Genomic DNA, 20,547 nt, shown 5'->3' on the forward strand with positions numbered 1-20,547 from the left:
TGCTTTAATCTTGCCAAGTCCTTCTCAACCTGACCCCTTAAAACTGCATCAGAAAAAAAATTCCAATGTGACGATACTTTTTGTCATTGGCACCCTCTGAACATGCGAGAATATATGTGTTGGCTCATTACTAAACAGCCGTGGCAATTTACTTGCCAATATACTGGTGCCACAGTTACTTGTACTAAGAACGTTCAAACTATGATATCCTCCTCTTTTGATGTTGTTCTGAGTTGTCACTCAAATTACTTCTGTTGTTGTCGTCTTGGCCTTCGATCTGAAGGCTGAAACACTTTAGTGTTTCTAAATTAACAAGGTGGCGGTAAGTGACGGCTTTGCAAAGCTAACAACTGACGGAATGGCATTATTTTCAAATTCAGCTTTTGAGACTTGGACTTGACCTTCAGCTGTGGCTGTACTAACTACATACTCCACAGTAAATTCTCCGGCATTCTTGCATGTAATTACCATTGATGTAGTGCGTCAGGTGTAGTGAGGTCATCTACCAGACCCGCACAAGTGTCTCACGATCTAAGGAGGTTTCAAAATTCATTAAAGAGACAATGTACGACTTATCCCGCTGAGCTTCTGGCTTAATTTCTCCTTCAGCAATTTCTAACATCTTATCGAGTTCAAGTTTAATTGTCATTCAACCATACACATGTATAGAGCTAAACGAAACAACGTTCCTCCAGGGCCAAGTTGCAAAACAGTACCTGCCATCACACACAACGCACAATACATAACACGTAGTTACAGTAGCCCCTACAGTCTCAAAAACAATTAGCCCATACAGTCTCCGAGTGGCCTGTGGATTGATGGTGCATGGGATGCTGCAAGAACAAGCATCATGCACTAGTACAGCTGCAGTCAAATGCAATCCAACTTGTCTTCCAAAACATCCTTCAGGTTGTATGCCTGTCAGCATGCTTGGTGGTCCTAGCCCAGTCTCTACCTGCTCATTTTGTTATTTTGGGTGCTCATGATATCACCTTCTTGATGCTCTTTACCTCGAGGAGCACATCCATCTGTTTGAATCCAAGCCGAGTGGGTTCTTGAGACCTTGGGCTACGTGTGGCGAGGGTACTGATGTGGTGACCTAGGTCAGCCTTGTTGCTGTATTGGCTTGGCTAAACTTGGAGTATATGTGGAATAGCACTGCGCTCCTCACAGGAAACACGGACTTTTGTTAGAGCTGTGAACGAGCCTAAAGCTTAGCAAGGTCATCAATGCCCTTCTACAACCCTGAAGACAAATTCTGATCCTTATCACCGCTTTGTAATGTTTCCACAAAACACTGAGAGACTGCATACATCTGGCGGTTTGTTTAAGCAAATAGACTGGAGCTATTTACGTTTGTTAAGAAGCAAGCACATAACGTTGCTGTGGAAAGACGCATGGATACAGAGAGACTATATCCACATGTAAAGATGCATGAGGAACTGAGATATTGAAGATGATGGAAATATGTAGTTAATGAAAATCTGGGATAGAAATTCGGCATTTGCTAAAAGCATGATTTTGTATGTGAATTCCCAGATTGTTGAAGTCAGTGGAACTGAATTTATAGAACTGGAGGTAAATGTGCACATGGCTATTTACCGTACCTCTGACAAATAGCGAGCATGAGTTTCTGGCCTACTGTTTCCTTTGTTGGAGCAGGCCAGAACAAGGAAATCTGTGGAACTCTCTGCCCAAAGAAGCAGTGGAGGCTACCTCAGTAAATATATTTAAGACAAGGTTGGATAGATTTTTGCATAGTAAGGGAATTAAAGGTTGTGGGGAAAAGGCAGATAGATGGAGATGAGTCCATGGTCCAATCAGCTATGATCTTATTGAATGGCGGGGCAGGCTCGATGGGCCGGATGACCTACCCCTGCTCCTATTTCTTATGTTCTTATGAAATGGGCCCTTAAGCTTAGTCCTGGGGCACTGAGGAGTGAGGTCAGGAAGTATATCTTTTTCTCAGGTCACTGGAAACCTGGAGAACTTCCTCTGGAAAGTCTTGAGGAATGGGCCAATTAGAAATGGTCATTTGTTCTATCAGGCAATGGTGGGACCAACCCAAGACTTTTGCACAGTACTGTAGTGACTTTATGTATTACATTGTACTGCTGATGCAAAAAAACCAAATTTCATTGGCATATGTGAGCAATGATAAACCTGTTTTCTGATATGGGTCTCTGTTGTGGACTGAGAGTGGGAAGGGGACAGGGAGAGGGGAATGATGGTTGGAAAAAGGGAAGGGAGAGGGGGAGGGAGTAGGAAGCACCAGAGAGACATTTCGTAATCAATAAACCAAACGTTTTGGAATCAAATGACATTACCTGGTGTCTCAGGGCTGGGTGTGTCTGCACCCCCACCTCTGCCACCCCTCCCACACCCCTCCTGCATGGTTCAACCCTCACTATATATAACCCTAAGACTTTTCATAGTACTGTACATGATCTGCCGGTGTCCTTACCCTGTTGCTCCTCCTTTGGCTGCAGTCCACTTACTCTCACAAGCCGAGGTGGCCCTGTGAGTGGGCACCTATTCGGATATCTGGCTTTGGCCTGAATTAGCCAGGGCCTGGAGAGCGACTTCCCTTTGTGTGCAGGGACTGGTTTGAAGGGATCCTGCAGAACTCACCTTCTGAATGTGATGTAGAGTGGAACTGGCGCAGGATTGATTTTTAAATTGGCCAGCAGTAATTCCTTGTTGTTAATGCCAAGTGGCAGTTCTGTGTCTGGCACATTCCCACCCCCCCCATTGCTTAAATTTGTATTCTCATTCTCTTAACTAATCAACTAATTAGTTTACAGTCCTGTTTTTCAATCTGAGTAATATCATTACTCTATTATAATCTTTTGCCTCGCTTCACCTCACTGATTCGCAGTTCTGTCACTGTGCCGAGGTACTGTGTTCTGCGCCTCCTCAAGCCACAGAGAAGTTCCTGTGATGTGTCAGATCACCTCCACATGCCCCAGTCCAACCCCAACCTCGCCGAAAGCCCTCCTGTCTGGAGTATAGTACAGCTGGATTTAGCTGCGCTCCTGGTGTCAGTATTTAGGCCAGCGATGAACTGAAAGGGCCAGTAGGCTGTTTGCCCAAGGGGTACATTTCAGCCAGCCCAGGCCATCCAATATGATTAAAACTGGCTTTCCAGAAAAGGTTATTGAAGGAATTTGGGACCTGTTGGACTCCTGGCTGACACCAGCAGTGTTGAGAATGCAGTGTCCATTGCAGGGTCAGCTCAAGGTTCCTCTGGTGTAACAAGCCTTTGATGTAATGTCTCATTCAAACGGCAGGGTTTCCTTTTGGTCAGTGCCCTGTGAATGAATATCAAGTTTCGTGTCTGGCTTTGGGCTCAAATAACCGGTGTTCAGAGTGGTGCCTGGAGAGTGGCTTCTCCAAACCAGTCCCTGAACATAAAGAGGAATCCCCCCTGGGTAGCCTCCAACCTGATGGCATCAACATCGATTTCTCACACTTTCAGTAATTGTACACCCCCCCCCCCACCTTCACCTCCCCCCATTCCATTCCCACCTCATCACCTCCCTCCGGTGCTCCTCCCCCTTCCCTTTCTCCATAGCCTTCTGTCTCCCATCAGATTCCTCCTCCTCCAGCCCTCTATCTCTTTAACCAATCTACCTTCCAGCTCTTTCCTACACTCCCCCTCTCCCGGTTTCTCCTGTCACCTACTACCTTGTAACTCTTCCTCTCCTCCTTCCTACTCTGGTGTTTAATCTCCTTTTTCCAGTCCTGATGAAAGGTCTCAGCCCGAAACGTCGACTGTACACTTTTCCGTAGATGCTGCCTGGCCAGCATTTTGTGTGCATTACTTTGATATCCAGCATGTACAGATTTTCTCTTGTTTGTCAAAAGGCAGCAGCTTACTTCCCACTTCATCCCCCCCCCCCTTTTACTTGGCTTCATGTATCGTCTTCTAGGGTTTGGACTCCTTCCCCATCTCCCACCTTATTCAGCCTACTTCCCGCTTCCTTCCCACAGCTGAAGAAAGGTCTCAGCCCGAAACCTCAGCTCTTTATTCCTCGGCACCGATGCTGCCTGACTTGCTGAGGTCCTCCAGCATTTTGTGGGCGGTTGCCCTGGATTTCCAGCATCTCTTTTTGTTTACAATTTAACAGGGCTGCCATTGCTTTCGCTGGGGAGGTCAAGTCTAGCTTGTGTGCTGGGGTTCTGGAGCAGGACTTGAACTCGTGATCTTCTGCTCAAAGAGACAACTGGTCCGCTCACTGAGCCCCCACTGACCTGTCGGTGTTGTGAGACTGAGTATCTGTGCTTGATGCACCTGGGCCCTCCCAGTGCCTGTGGCCTTCACTGCTGTTGCTTTAGATAGAACCTTGATTTCGTATTATGGGATAATGAGGGGGTTACTAACTGATTATGTAAACAGCCTCCTGAAAACCAAACAGTCATCATTGTCGGCAGCTCAGTGGGAGACTGTAATCTGCTCCTGAGTGCAGCTGCTGTGAGAAATTGTGGGCATTGAGGGTATGTGGGCAGCCTCCGAGAGCTGCTGTACCGGGGCGGCTGGGGGGGGGGGCAGTGCTGGAGGGAGGAGAGTGCAGAGTCCGAGAGGGTAACTGAAAATCCGAACCCACGACTTGTGGTTGAGGTAACCTGGTTAGGTCAGGAGCCACTGGCCCAGCGGCTGTGAAGGTTAGAAGATTGCCTGGCCTGACAGAGACAGCAAGGGTGACAGGAGCATAGATTTTCTATGGAAAGGATCCCTCCCCATGGTAGAAGCCAAAGTGAAAGGTAACCTGGGAAACCATTGCTAATTATGATTCCACAGCAGGATGGATTAGATTCTTAATTATCTTGTTCAAACAACAAAAAATGAATCTACTGCAATGAAAGGGAGTGTTTCATACAGAAATTTGCAGTACTGGCTTGAAATTCTACAATTATTTTCCAAGCAGTTATATTCCATATATAATTTTATTTTGCTCTTTTCCTTCGCTGGTTTCTAAAAAATTGTGGGAAAGGTGCATTTTTTGTTTGTTTTTTGGTCGTAATTCATTCTCTTGTGCTCTCCAGCAACTGTGAGATATTTTCCATGGCCTCCTCAGTCAATTTTATTAATGACCTGTCATTGGAAAAGGTTAATGAGAAATATTCATTAATAGATTGTGGAACATTACAAAACAGAGTTTTCCTCGCCACTGGTCAAGAAGTGACAATTTATCTTTGCATCTGTTATTCCTGTACTTGCAAAAGGGAATTGTTATTGAAATAGAATCTGAATTGGGCTTAATATCACCGGCATATGTCGTGAAATTTGTTAAATCTGCGGCAGCATTGAAGAAGGGGGGAAAAAGACCCTTAACTCCGAGTGGAGTCATCGGGATGCTGTCATGATTGTTTTTACGAGGCCGAGTTGCTAGTTCGACGCTCAACCCAGCACGGATGGAAAGCGTGCAAGGGAACCAGCTGGATTCGAACTCGGGAGCCTTCGCTCTGAAGTCCAGCGCTGATGCCACTACGCCACCAGCCAGCTTTTATGGCAGCAGTACATTGCATTAAATATGTTTATATATGTATGTGTACATATTTGTGTGTGTGTGTGTGTATGTGTGTTTACATATGTATGTATGTATATGTGTATAATATAAAGTTAAAATAAGTAGTGCAAAAAAATAGGAATTAAAAAAAAAAGTAGTGAGGTAGTGTTCATGAGTTCAATGCCTATTCAGGAATCAGATGGCAGGAATCGGAAGCTGTTCCTGAATCGCTGTTTGTGCTTCTGTACCTCCTACCTGACAGTAGCAATGAGAAGAGGGCACGTCCTGGATGGTGAGGTCCTTAATAATGGATGCTGCCTTTCTGAGGCAGCGCTCCTTGAAGATATCTTGGCTCGTACCCATGATGGAGCTGGCTAATTTTACATCTCTCTGCAGCTTACTTTGATCCTGGGCAGTAGCCCCCACCCCCATATCAGACGGTGATGCAGCCAGTTAGAATGGTCTTCTCAGTACATTTGTAGAAATGGAAATCTTTGCGGAACTGGGGGGAATATAGAGTGCCAATCTAGTGTGGAAGGTTCTTCCAAGGACACCAAGCAGCCATAATGGGTAACCTGACCGCGTTCTGGAGGTTCATAGTTCATGAAAACAGATGTAAATGACTATAACAGGTCAGTCTTAATGGAGAATTTAATTGAATGCAGGTAGAAGACATAAGGTAAAGTGGGTGCTCTTGTTGAATTTTCAGAAGGCATTTAATCAGGTTCTTCCTAATATGCCTCGGAGGAGTATGACCATACGTGGGAAAGTATTGCTGCTGTCACTGGAAACATTGGGTCTGTGAGTCACCACCAAAGTGTCATGCAAGGGCTTGGAGCAGACCTCGAAGGGACTTCAGCATGAAGATCGAGGATGTGAGGCAGCTTTGCACAGCGGATGATTCATAGGTGAAAGCAAGGAACAGGCCTATACTCGGTAGTGTTGCGTGGACATCTTCATCTGGGACAGGTCACGTGTCTGAATACAGCCAGAAGCCTGCTTATCAGGTGACTTCTGACTCAGCAGGGGAGCAGCTAATCTCATTAAAGGATATTCATCGAGTAGTGATCCATGCAACAAAATTAAAGGAACCTACAGACACTCCCCTCCCCACCACGGACGTTCTCTCTTCTCCCCCTCCCAATGGGCACCAGGTATTGAGATACAGCGTGGAATAGGCCCTTCCTGGGCCTCCATGTCGTCCAGCAACCCCCAGTGTAATTTTACAATGACTACCAATAACCTACCATAACTTTACAATATTTTTACAATAACCTACCAACCAGTATGTCTTTGGGCTGTGGGAGGAAACTGGATCACGCAGAGGAAATCTGCATGGTCACAGGGAGAACGTACTAATGCTTTACAGACGGCGGCAGGAATTGAACACAGATCGCTGGTACTGTAAAACGCTGTGCTAACCACTACACCGACAAAAGCCCAAAAGTACATACCACCAGGCTCAAGCACAGCTTCTACCCTGCTTTCTCAGGCTCTTGAATGGATCTCTGTCTTGATACAATGCACCCTGGGCTTCATGATCTACCTGGTGATGATCTTGCACTTTATCATTTACCTGCACTGCACTTTCTCGTAGATTTTACACTTTATTCTGCATTGATATGTGCTTTACCTTATTCCAGTTCAATGCACTATGCACTATAAATATACCTTTCTCTACTGGACACACCAAGACAAGGGCACAGACTCCTGCATGAATTCTGTGGTCATTCATCTTCAGTCTCCTGGACACAGCTCAGAGCAATTCAAGCCCAACAGCTTGTAAATAATGAATAGGCACCTAGGTTTTAGGCTCCAGCCCTAGACATGACTTGCACAATCAAAATTCACCTCAACAGCTTTACTTTAAAGCCAACTGCAGAAATAATCACACAAGCAAAGGCTCCAGGGCAGGTGATTAGAAAGCCAGGGCCTTTAAAGTTCAGCTCAGTGTCATCACAACTGGTAATTTTTGGGGTGGAGGGGGAAATTAAATTTTTGTCACAGATGGATTTAAATGTAACAAATTCTCATTGCACCACAACCTTGGAGAAAATAGGTTATTTGCCATACACCCCATATGGCATTAAATTGATAAGAGACCCCCCCCCCCCCCGTAATGTCCTATGGGGGGGTATCTCATCAATTTAGTGTCACACAGGGATGTAGGTGAGAAGAGGTGAGAGGCCAAAAGTGGGGAACAGAAGAGGAAAGGGAGATGGAAACATATTTTTACCAGAAAGAGAGATCGATGTTCATCCCATCAGTTTGGAGGCTACCCAGACAGAATATAAGGTGTTGCTCCTCCAACCCAAGTGTGGCCTCATCATGGTACGGGAGAAGGTCGAGAACCGACATGTTGGAATGGAAATGGGAACTCTAACTTATCATTTTTTCCAGTCCTGATGAAGAGTGTCCATCTGAAACTCTTTTCCATAGATGCTGCCTGGCCTGATGAGTTCCTCCAGCATTTTGCGTGTGTCTGCTAGAAGTTAAATTGGTTCTCATTTCCATTGATCCAGAATCAGAATCAGGTTTATTATCACTGATATAATGTCGTGAAATACATAATTATTTATCCATAATGTCGTAACTCTAGAATGATCCTTAACTCACACCCTTCCCTTTAGACAATCCATTTCCAATCATAGCTTAAAACATCAAAATGTTTCTCTTCATTTCCCTATGGTACTTTTTTTTTTATCAATTATCGTAAATCTGTGTCATCTGCTTACTTAACCTCTTGTCATGGAAAAATATTATTGCTGTGGACTTTTCTAAATGCCCTTGTGTATTTGTATTGTTGATGGGTTGTATCTATTTGACTGCTTTGGGCAGATTAGTCACTAGCATTCGATTTAACTGCTGGCCTATCATGAGGGAAATCCCTGGGGCCTTGTTACATAGCAAGCCTCCTGCACTTTTATACATAGCAATGTCAAAATTAACTGACTGATTCAATAATCCCAATTGCTAAGCTTCCATTTTCTGATGGAACTTTATCAAAGAAACAATAGAATCAGAATTAAGTTTAATATCCGCAGCATATGTCGTGAAATTTGTTGTTTTACAGCAGCAGTACTGTATAATACATAATATAAAACTATAGGCTGATATCCTGCGATGTTCACGCCTCTTGCCGCAGTGCTGAGGCAGTGAGGCTGCGCCAGCTGCTACATGCTTTGTGTCTGCAAGCTTTGTGCTGTTTTGCCCCGCTATGTGATGAACTTGAGGCCAAGGCTTTGGGCCTACTCCAGCTGCTCCAGGGATTCGGGCCTACGGACTCAGTTGTGTTCAGAATACTGTTGCTTGCTTCTATTGTTTGCGTGATTTCTGTTTTTCTTCTTGCTTTCTCTGCGCATTGGGGGTTGGTCCTTTTACTAAATTGGGTTCTTTCAGGTTTCTTGCTTCGTAGCTACCTGTAAGCAGACATATCTCAAGGTTGTATAATTTATCCATACTTTTATAATAAATGTACTTTGACTCCTTTGAGGAAATACATTTATTAAATATTAAATTATATATGTAGTGCAAAAGGAGAGAAAGAAGGTTTCTCTCAGCAGAGGTTGTGTTTCCTACGTCAACTCAGGAAGTACAACCTGCCTCAGGAGCTGCTGATTCAATTCTATTCAGGAATAATCCAGTCTGTTCTCTGTTCGTCCATCACTGTCTGGTTTGGATCAGCTACCAAACAAGACAAGAATAGACTCTAAAGAACCGTCAGGGCTGTGGAAAGGATTATTGGTGTGAAGCTGCCCTTGATCCAGGACTTATATGCATCTAGAGTCAGGAAGCGAGCAAGCAGCATTATTGTAGACCCATCATACCCTGGATATCACCTGTTCCAACTCCTTCCTTCCGGTAGGCGCTTTAGATCATTGTATGCCAGAACAAATAGGTACAAGAACAATTTCTTTCCTTATGCCATCAGTCTTATGAACACTTGAATTTTAGTCTATTATAAATCAAGTCCACCTGTATGTTCAATGAGGTGGACCTCATTGTATATAGTTTATGATTATTTGCACTATTGTTTTTGTTTGCTTTTACTTCTCTACAGAGAGAGCTCAGGGAAACCGGCATTAAATTCCCTTTATGTGTCCTCATACTTGGCGATAATAAAGGATTCTGATTCTGAGAGAAAGAATATTAAAATAGAAAAATAGTGAGGTAGTGTACATGAATTCACTGCCATTCAGAGATAATGGTGGCGGTGAAGAAGCTGTTCATAAAATGTTGAGTGGGTGTCTTCAGGTTCCCTGTACCTCCTCCCTGCTGGTAGCAATGATAGGGGGCCTCAATGGTAAATGCCACCTTCAAAAAGAGAACGAGAGGAAGCAGTGATTTGATGCACATTCTTAATTGACAATATTAAAATATGATATATGCTGAAACGTTGGGACCACTAGTGGGCTCTTTAGAAGAGTTGAAGTGGGTTTTCTTGACCAGCCTTCTCTACCCTGTCTAGTGTTTTGCCAAGTCAACAGAATGGGAGTTCCAAATCATAAACACAAGATTTTGCAGATGCTGGAAATCCAGAGCAACACACACAATATGAGGGAGGGTCTCAGCAAGTCAGACGTTTCAACATTCCTTTGTCTATTTGTCCCTTCTCACTAATCTCCCTCCTGGCACTTATCTCTACAAGTGAAAGAAGTGCTACACCTGCCCACTCACCTCCATTCAGGTCCCAAACAGTCCTTCCAGGTGAGGCAATACTTCACTTGCAAATCTGCAGGGTCATCTACTGTATCCAGTGCTCCCGTTGCAGTTTCCTCTATGTTGGTGAGACCCGAAATAGATCGGGGGGAACCATTTTGTCGCGCTCCATCCGCGTAAAGCGGGATTCCTGGTGGCCAAGCATTTTAATTCCAGTCCCTATTCTCGTTCCAACATGCCAGTCCACGGCTTCCTCTACTGCCACGATGAGGCCATGCTCAGGGTGGAGGAGCAACACCTCATATTCCGTCTGGGTAGACTCCAACCTGATGGCATGAACAGCAATTTCTCCAATTTCCGGTAATTCTTCCATTTACCCCTTCCCGCTTCTTCAATTTCTCATGCTGGCCCTCTCTTGCCTGTCTATCACCTCCTAATGGTGCCCCTCCTCCTTTCCATTCTCCCATGGACCACTCTCTTCTCCTATCAGGTTCCTACTTCTCCTACCTTTTACCTTTTCCACCTATCACCCCGCCCCCCAAGTGGAGTAGACTCAATGGACCAAATATCCCAATTCTGCTCCTGAATCATATGGTCTTACGGTTCTAATCAAGAGACTGAGCTTTTATATTCTTGAAACATAAAGATAATCACAGGCTATTGCAATTGATAACTATTGAAACTATATTCATAGTTTCACTATTTCGGTGCCGTAGAATTGCATATTTACCATGGGAGCACATCTAAAAAGTTTCTGAGGACAGAAACTAAGGACAAACTCAGCTGTGAAAATGTTTGATGTGATAAGTGCCAAGGTCAGTCCATCTGGAACCTCCTGTGGAATTAACAAAGTTCCATTGTCTGAAAGCTCGTTCATGTGCTTTGCCAGTGAATGTGAAAATTTCTCACGGTCGTATTAATTTCCAAAGCGCATCTCTTTACTGGCCTCGTGTTGTCAACCTGTTCTCGTCAGACAATAGTGCTTATTCATGCAGGTATCCTTTTAGTTTCGAAGCTACTTACTATATGGGTCACATTGGAAATAGCAGATTGTTTCTCGTTTGTGTGACTGACTTGGGGAAGGAGCCCCGGGGTAGTGCGAGGCAGCAGAAGTGAGTGCAGGAGGGTGGGAGAAAGGCAAAGCACAGGATCAAGGATTGCAGAGACAAAAGATGAGATCCAAAGGCATTGCAAGGTCTCTGCCTTGGACGCAAAGCAGTAGGTTGGCAGCAGTGTTGAGATCTGGAGCGACAAGGGGAAAATCTTGTAATGAGCTGGGTGAGTGAGAAGCCAGCATTGGTAAGCAGCCAGATGCAGGGAGCTGAGTGTTGAGCTGGAACCCATTTCGGGGAAGCGGTGGGCAGCTGGGAAAATCCGGTTTCATGGCTACAAAGAGCGGAAGGACAGGGGGTGTGGGAGGGGTCACCTAGTAAAAGAGCCTGTATTGCAGTGGTGAAGATAAGAGGTCATGGAGCACTACATACATGAGTAGGCCCTTAGGCCCATCTAGTGCATGCTAAACTATTAACCCTGCCTACTCTCATTGACTTGCATCGGGGACCATAACCCTCCATATCCTGACCGTCCATGTACCTATCCAAACTTCTGTTAGATATCAAAATCGACCCCACATCTACCAGTTCCACTAGCAGCTCGTTCCACGCTCTCACCATCCTCTGAATGAAGAAGTTCCCCCTTGTGTTCCCCTTAAACATTTCACCTTTCACCCTTAACCCCTATCTCACCCAGCCTCAGTGGAAAGATAGGAAGGTCATATTGATGGAAGGTATGTGGAGTTGAATGCTTAGCCCAGAACTCCAGGGGATTTGAAGAATCAGAGTGGGTAGTCCCTGTAGGTGATGGAGTTGATGAAAGGTCTACCTTTAATCCGGGAGTATTTATGCAAGGCACACCCTGCTTGACTTGACTCTTCCAAAGCAGAGCCTCTGACTGCGTGCGCTTTGGGGATGTGGGAGATCGTGGGTTAACAAATGATGGTTTTCATTTCACAGAAGTACAGAGACCTTTTACAGCACAAAGAAGCTCATTTAAGCCTCCAGCCATCTGTTTGCAGCCTTCGCTAAGTGAATATGTTTGTCTGATTCCATCTGCAAAACAGGTTCAGCAGTCTTGCCCTCAATCTCACTAAACTTGATGTGGCACTGAATATTGTAGAAAACAAATTTTGAGAATTGCAGATTGAAAGTTCAGAGTAAATTTATTATCAAAGTACATACTATATATCACACTACATACATACTATATATGCTATCATATATTACCGAGATTCATTTCTCTTGTGAACGTTCACAGTAGATACAAAGAAACACAATAGAATCATTGAATGACTACAGAACAACAAAGAAGGATGGCTAATGTGTCAAAGACAACAAACCGTGCAAATAATTAATATTGAGAACATAAGTTGTACAAAGTGAGTCTGTGCTTGTCTTCTGGATAAATTCATAACGTTTAATTCCTATCACAGGGTTTTGCCCAGCCACAGGGCTGCTCAGAACCTTTGGATTTGATGTTTTATGCAGTATCTGAACCGAAACTTGTGGCTTCTGTACAAACCTTCTTGAGCTCTGATCAGTAAAAAGAACTCCTCTCCTCGCCAATTGGGAGTTAAACCAGAAGCTCTGGTAGACAGGGCCCAGCACAGACTTGTTCAGCCCCTACCTGAGGAAACCAATAATGCCTGCAAAATTGGGAAGTTTTGATAGTTTCAATGTTTAAAATTCAAAACAGGGTGGAATAGGGTTCTTCCAAATGTTCTGGACTGATTGTGAAGCCATCTTTTCGATAAGATTTTAAACAGAGGAATTATCCAGTAGGTAGAAACCATAGCATTATTTCAAAATTAACCTAGTTTCCTGACCAGTATTCCAGTATTTATCCTTCAATCAAAAAAAAATTAATTTTTTATATATATATATTTCTTTTGAAAACTTTCTATTGCAAATTAGCTGCATCATCTGCCTACGAAAGCTCTTTGAGAAGCCCTGTTGTTGAGAGAGGTACCATCAAAATACAAAGTTTAAACGGAGCTGCCGGTTGATGACAATCTGTGAATGACAGGAAAGGGAAATGGATCAGACGCAAAGCAGAAAATAGTTCTGATGACGGGACATTTAGTTGAAACATTAACTCTGTTTCTCCCTCCGTGGATGCTACCTGGCCTGCTGATATTTCCAGCATTTTCTGTTCCTATTTCAGACTTGCAGCGTCTGCAGTTTTTTTTGCATTTCAGCGGGTAGCTAGACACTTGCTGGCCAAGTACAGGTGCATTTGTTAATGAAATTGGTTGGTTTCATTTGCCAATCAATAATTTTGACTTTTTTTATTTATTCCCCTCATTTTACATAATGGATTCAGTTTCTGACATTTTCTGATTTAAACGCTTGTTTAAATCTTTAATATAAAGATTGCATAAAATTAATTTATTCCTCTGATCAATCTGCGTGAAAATGTCTGTGAGATTTATTTATTGCATACAGTATAGAAAAGGTCCTTCCAGCCCAGAAACCCCCAATGTAATCCTAGCCTAATCATGGGGCAATTTACAATGTCCGATTAACCTACCAACTGGTAGTTCTGTGGACTGTGGAAGGAAACCGGAGCATCCGGAAGAAACCCACACTGTCACTGGGAGAACATACAGACTCCTTACAGACAGCGGCGGGAATTGAACCCGGATCATCGGTACTGTAAAGCATTGTGCTAACCACTACACTACTATGCCACCTCATTGAGTACTGTGTGCAATTCTGGTCTCCATACTTGAGGATGGATATACTGGCTTTGGAGGCAGTGCGAAGGAGGTTCACCAGGTTGATTCCAGAGATGAAGGGGTTAACCTATGAGGAGCGATTGAGTCGCCTGGGACTATAGTCTCTGGAATTCAGGAGAATGAGAGGGGATCTTATAGAAACATACAAAGTTTTGAAAGGGATAGATAAGATAGAAGTAGGAAAGTTGTTTGCATTGGTCGGTGAGACTAGAACTAGGGGACATTGCCTCAAGATTCAGAGGAGAAGATTTAGGATGGAGATGAGGAGAAACTGTTTTTCCCAGACAGTGGTGAATCTGTGGAATTCTCTGCCCGGGAAAACAGTTGAGGCTTCCTCACTAAACAGATTTAAGAAACAGATAGATTTTTACATAGCAAGGGAATTAAGGGTTATGGGGAAAAGGCAGGTAGATGGACCTGAATTTACAGACAAATCAGCCATGATCTTATTGAATGACGGGGCAGGCTTAATGGGTTGGATGGCCTACTCCTGCTCCTATTTCTTATGTTCTTATGAAATGTTTAGAGTGTTTGTGTGTGTTGACTTTCTCAAAGAGATTAGAGTCATACAGCACAGAAAAAGGCCCTAGAATTAGAATGCGTTGTGGTGAAGGGTTGAAGTGTGATGTGTTAATGATGAACTATTCTGGTGTCTGTGCTTGTGACTATAACCCCCATACCGCAGGGGAGGATATAGTGGTGGCAGCCTAATGAGATTGATAGCCTTTATTTCTGTTTGTTCATCCCTTGCCTTCTTGTTTGCTTTCTTTTCCCGCCTTTCTGCGCGCATCGCCGGACTCTGATGCTGCGTAGTGAGTAAAATTCACCCAGTTCCCAACATTGGCAATGCCCTTGACTGGCTGCGGGAGTAACAAAGTGAGTGTGTGAACAACGGGAACTAGTCAACAGCCATTGTGTCACTAAATGAAAGACATTTCAGAAAGAGGCCACCAGGACCAAGTGACATTTCTGCTCCAAACTCACCTTCTCAAAGTCAAATTTCAAAGTAAATTTGTTATCAAAGTACACGTATGCCACCCTGTGATTCATTTTCTTGCAGGCGTTTTAAGGGAAATCAAAAAAAGGTGATAGAATTTAATTTTAAAAAGGTGTACATAAATAAACAGTGATGAAAAATGTGCAAAAGTGGACAAATCGTGCAATTAAAAATATAAATAAATAATACTGTGAAGGTGAGTTGTAGAAAGTGAACCTATGGATAGTGTTATGGTGAGTGTGTTGGGTCCTCTGGTGCTGTAACTGATGGTTCAGCTTCCTGTGTAACCTCCTTCCCTGCCACACGTTACCAAGCCTAACTCCAAAGGTAGCTCTGTCATCTGCCTCAACAAATCTTTGCAGTAGGGTGTTCCATGTTTTCCCCACATCACAAGTGAGGTAATATTTGTTCATTTCCTTGTTGTCCTTGTTTATCAAAACAGTGTATTTACCGCACGTTCCTGGTTTTTGTGGAGGCAGGCAGCTTCTGCATGTTCAAACCCTTCCATTGCTCGACAGCCCCCTGCTGGACAACCTCTCAGCTCGCCCTGTGGCAATATGGAGGAAGAGGATAAAAGGTGTGCAAGACGATAGGAGGCACTGATAGAGTGGAGGAAGGCATAGCAGGGATGGCACGGGTAGGATTTTTTTTACGGCACGGTGGCAAAGCAGTTAGCACAACACTTTACAGGACCAGCAACCCGGGTTCAATTCCTGCTGCTGCCTGAAAGGAGTTTGTACGTTCTCCCATGACGGCACGGGTTTCCTCCCGCAGTCCAAGGACATAGCTGTTGGTAGGTGAGTTGGCCATTATAAATTGCCCCATGATTAGGCTAGGGTTATGTCAGGGGTTACTGCGCAATGTTGCGCGAAGGGCCAAAAGGGCCTGTTCCGGGTATCTCCGTAAATAAACAAAATGGTGGGTGTGCGGAATGCACTGCCAATGGTGGTGGTAGAGACAGGTAGATTAGAGGCGGTTAGGAGATTGGCACATGGATGAAAACAAAATGGAGGGCTAAGTGGGAAGGGAACATTATGTTGATCTTGGAGTAGGTTGAAGGGACAGTAGGACATCATGGGCCAAAGACTTACACTGTGCTGTTCTATGTTCCAATATCCAGAGGCATGAGTCACCCAAATATTTAAAAACACAAATGTGATGGCCATGCCTTGTCTGAATTAAAATCTCCCACTGCTCTTTATCTCTGTCTTGGCCCCCTCCCCCCCCATCTTCCTCCGTTGCTAATCCTAAAGTACAAGACCATGTCAGTAATCTTCTCTTTTTGTATCAGTGGGATCGTTATCCAGCCGAGGCTGCTTGGACAGATTTCCATATGTAACACTGTTAATCATTATCTTAGGTAGCACTCTGATCAAGGTTGGTGAGGCACAGAGGCGCCTAGGAGCTGCTGATCGCGATTTCATCCAATCTTCCATGATTAACTTCCTCACACCACTCCGTAATTTCCTGGAAGGTGATTGGAAGACCATATTGGTGAGTTGTTTTTTTGCATTTTTTTCCTTGACGTGGGGCAGCACAGCAGCAGAGTGGTCAACGTTAGACAATTACAGTGCCAGCAGTCCGGCTCCAATTCCACCAATGTTTTTAAAGAGGTTGTACGTTCTGTCTGTGACCGTGCAGATTTCCTCTGAGTGTTCCGGTTTCCTCCCACTTTCCAAAGAAGTGTGGGTTAGTAGTCTAATTGGTCACTTGGCTGGAAGGGCCTTTTACCATGTTGTATCTCTAAATAAAATCCTAATTTCTCAGCTCTGAATAGACAAAGGGCAGCTCCCCTGCTCTCACCTTTTCCTCAGACCATCTACTCCTCCTGGAGAAAATGTAGCTGAAGGCGTAGAGCCCTGTCCCCAGCTAGAGGCCAGAATAGATGGCCTGGTTGAAGGCAAATTACACCACAGTGACAGGGTGAATGGACAAACCAAGGCAGATGAAGTTCAGCACTGGAAACTCCGAATCTGCGACAGACAATCCTGGATATCTGTCCAATGGCAAGAGGGCACAAAGGAATAAAGGGATTTAACTCTCCGTGCACACAGATCATAAAAATCCAGCACCGAGGTTCATCGAAGATCAAATGTAATGTTGAACTTTGATTAAATGTGAAGAAATGATTCCTGATCATACAGAATACAGTTCAATCCTACTTAGTGTCAAACTGTAATAAAAACCAGACTATGCTGTGCTTGAGAGAGCTTTCGTTGCCTGTTAGAACTGATCTCGTATAGGCAATGTGGCAGATCAAACAGAGTGACCGAAAGGTGTAATGTATATTTTTAAGTTTTATTTCATTTAGAGGTACAGCAGGGTGTCAGGCCTTTCCGCCCAACGATACCGTGCTGTCCAATTACAGAACATGTGACCAATTAACCAGTACGTCTTTGGAGTGTGGGAGGAGACCAGAGGAAACCTACGCAATCATGAGGAGAACGTGCAAACTCCTTGTGTTAAAAGCTTGTGTGTTAAAACCAGAGGGCATTTTATCCTCAACACACTGCCACCAGCCAGGTCTCATCACGTGATATATACTCTTTACTTTTTAACTTGTGACATAAATGCATCTTATTATTTGTTAATTTACCAGTGGAAATTTTATTTTGTGTGTTATTTGTGTGAGTTATATGTACTGCATTGTGCCCCATAGTCCAGAGGAACGTTGTTTCGTTTTGCAGTATACATGCGTATGGTTGAATGACCTTAAGCAGAACTTGAACAAGGGTGTTGCCTCATTGCCACCTTCTTGAGGGTAGTTGGAGACGGACAGTAAATGAGGGCTTTGTGATTAAACCTATATCTCCTGAAAGCATATTAAAATCCATGAATGTTAAATGTGTAGAGTGTGTTGGGGCAGGGATCCGTAGCTGTGTTGTGCCACCCCTTGAACTGGCCACCAGGGGGAGGCAAAGATGCCAATGCCAACCCCTTCCTGCTCACCTGCCTGATAGGCTAATTATTAGTTTTTGGTTATCATTTGTGCCTTGTTTATAGCCCTATATAAGTTCCTTGTTTCTTTGCTCAGTCCCGGAATCATCTTTCGTGGTGAAGCCTGGTCTTTGGTTGTAGGAATGTCTAGTTTCTGGCGCTCTGATTAATGTTTTTTTTTTGGAGTTTTTGCCCTATAACTTTGTGTAAGTTGTCTCTCTGGTGGGGTTTACCGCTGCTGGTTGAGGGAAGTGCCTGGTGTGAGAAGTGCTAGTCTTTGGCTCGAGAGTCGTCGGCGAGGAGGCTGAGGAAGGAGACTAAGTCAGGCACAATTGGAGAGGGTGAAGACATGACCGCTAAGCTGATTCAGTGTGCTACGTGCATGATGTGGGAGGTCAGGGACACTGATGGTGCCCCCGGCTGCTACAGCTGTGGAAAGTGTGTCCAGATTCAGCTTCTGAAGGAGCATGTTGCAGCACTGAAGAAAGAACTGGATGGCCTCAGGTTTATTTGCGAAAACGAGCGTTTTCTGGACAGGACCTACAGTGAGGTTGTTACACTGAGGATACCGGAAGAGAGAAAGGGGGTGACAATGAGGCAGGAAAGGATGCTTGAAGTACAGGAGACCCCAGGGATGTACCTCTCATAAACAGGTTCACCTTCTTGGAAGCTGTCAGGACAGAAGATACTGCCAGTCTGAGAGGCGGACAGGTCTGCGAGCCGAAAATTGGTGCAGAAGCAGAGCCGAGGAGTCAGACATCAGGAAGAGCCGTGGTAGTAGGGGACTCCATAGTGAGAGGTACGGAAAGGGGTTTCTGCGGCAACAGGCAGGATTTAAGGATGGTGTGTTGCCTCCCTGGTGCTAGGATCCAGGACATCACGGACCGATTGCAGGGCATCCTCAAGGGTGAAGGTGAACAGCCGAAAGTCGTAGTGCATGTCGGCACAAATGACATGGGGAAGAAGAGGAAGGACATTCTGCAGCGGGACTTCAGAGAACTCGGAAGAAGGCTGAAAAGCAGGACTTCCAGGGTGGTTATCTCCGGTTTGCTTCCAGTTCCTCGTGCTGCTGAGGGCAGGAACAGAGAGATAATGGATCTGAATGTGTGGCTGAGGAACTGGTGCAGGAAGCAAGGATTTACATTCTTGGACCATTGGGATCTGTTTTAGGGTAGGGATGAATTTCACAAAAGGGACGGGTTGCACCTTAATAGACGGGGGACCAGCATTCTGGCAGACAGGTTTGCCACTGCAACACGTATGTGTTCAAACTAAGTACTGGGGTGGAGGGGATGAACTGGAAATATAAGGATGGAGTAAATGGAAAGTGAAAATAAGAAAAGTTAAAGAGGACAACAGAATCAATGGAGTAGAAAGTTCAGGAAGAGATCATACAGTATGGCCAAGTGAAATAGGAATTGATATGAAAGGAGAGGGGAGTACCGAATTAAAAGTATTATATATGAATGCATGAAGTATAAGGAATAAAGTAGATGAGTTTGAGGCTCAATTGGAAATTGGCAAGTACGATGTTGTGGGAATAACAGAGACATGGCTTCAAGCGGACAGGGCCTGGGAAATGAATATTCAAGGATATACATCTTATCGAAAGGAGAGACTGACTGGCAGAGGGGGTGGGGTGTCTCTGTTGGTGAGGAATGATATTCAGTCCCTTGCGAGGGGGGACATAGAATCAGGGGATGTAGAGTTAGTATGGATAGAACTGAGAAATTCTAAGGGTAGAAAGACCCTAATGGGAGTTATCTACAGGCCCCCAAACAGCAGTCTGGATGTAGGGTGTAAGTTGAATGAAGAGTTAAAATTGGCATGTCGCAAAGGTAATGATACAATTGTCATGGGGGATTTCAACATGCAGGTAGACTGGGAGAATCAGAAAGGTACTGGACCCCAAGAAAGGGAGTTTGTGGAGTGCCTCTGAGATGGATTCTTAGAACAGCTTGTACTGGAGCCTACCAGGGAGAAGGCAATTCTAGATTTAGCATTGTGCAATGAACTAGAGTTGATCAGGGACCTGGAGGTAAAGGAACCATTAGGAGCTAGTGACCATAATATGATATGTTTTAACCTACAATTTGAGAAGGAGAAGGGAAAATCGGATGTGTCAGTATTACAGTTGAACAAAGGAAACTATGGAGCTATGAGGGAGGAGCTGGCCAGAGTTCAATAGAACAATACCCTAGCAGGGAAGACAGTGGAACAAAAATGGGAATAATGCAGAAGGTGCAGGATCGGTTCATTCCAAAGAGGAAGAAAGATCCTAAGGGGAGTAAGGGGCGGCCGTGGCTGACGAGGGAAGTAAAGGGCAGTATAAAAATAAAAGAGAAGTATAACATAGCAACGATGAGCGGGAAACCAGAGGATTGGGAAGCTTTTAAAGAGCAACAGAAGATAACAAAAAAGGCAATACTCCAAGAAAAAATGAGGTACGAAGGTAAACTAGCCAAGAATATAAAGGGTAGTAAAAGCTCCTTTAGGTATGTGAATAGCAAAAAAATAGTTTAAGACCAAAATTGGGCCATTGAAGACAGAAACGGGTGAATTTATTATGGGGAACAAGGAAATGGCAGATGAGTTGAACAGGTACTTTGGATCTGTCTTCACTAGGGAAGACACAAACAATCTCCCAGATG

At 44.3% G+C, this 20,547-nt stretch overlaps 1 protein-coding gene across 4 annotated transcripts in view; it reads left to right on the forward strand.

Moving 5' to 3' along the window:
- Positions 1-20,547, forward strand: part of LOC132407480 (endophilin-B2-like) — a 111,071-nt gene that overhangs the window by 59,193 nt on the left and 31,331 nt on the right. For all 4 annotated transcript variants that reach the window (XM_059994075.1, XM_059994076.1, XM_059994078.1 and 1 more), the window contains exon 4: positions 16,320-16,453. In XM_059994075.1, coding sequence (XP_059850058.1) covers positions 16,320-16,453 — 134 coding nt within the window. The remainder of the gene's footprint in view (positions 1-16,319; positions 16,454-20,547) is intronic.

This window comes from Hypanus sabinus, chromosome 18 (genome assembly GCF_030144855.1).
Source record: "Hypanus sabinus isolate sHypSab1 chromosome 18, sHypSab1.hap1, whole genome shotgun sequence".
NCBI lineage: Eukaryota > Metazoa > Chordata > Chondrichthyes > Myliobatiformes > Dasyatidae > Hypanus > Hypanus sabinus.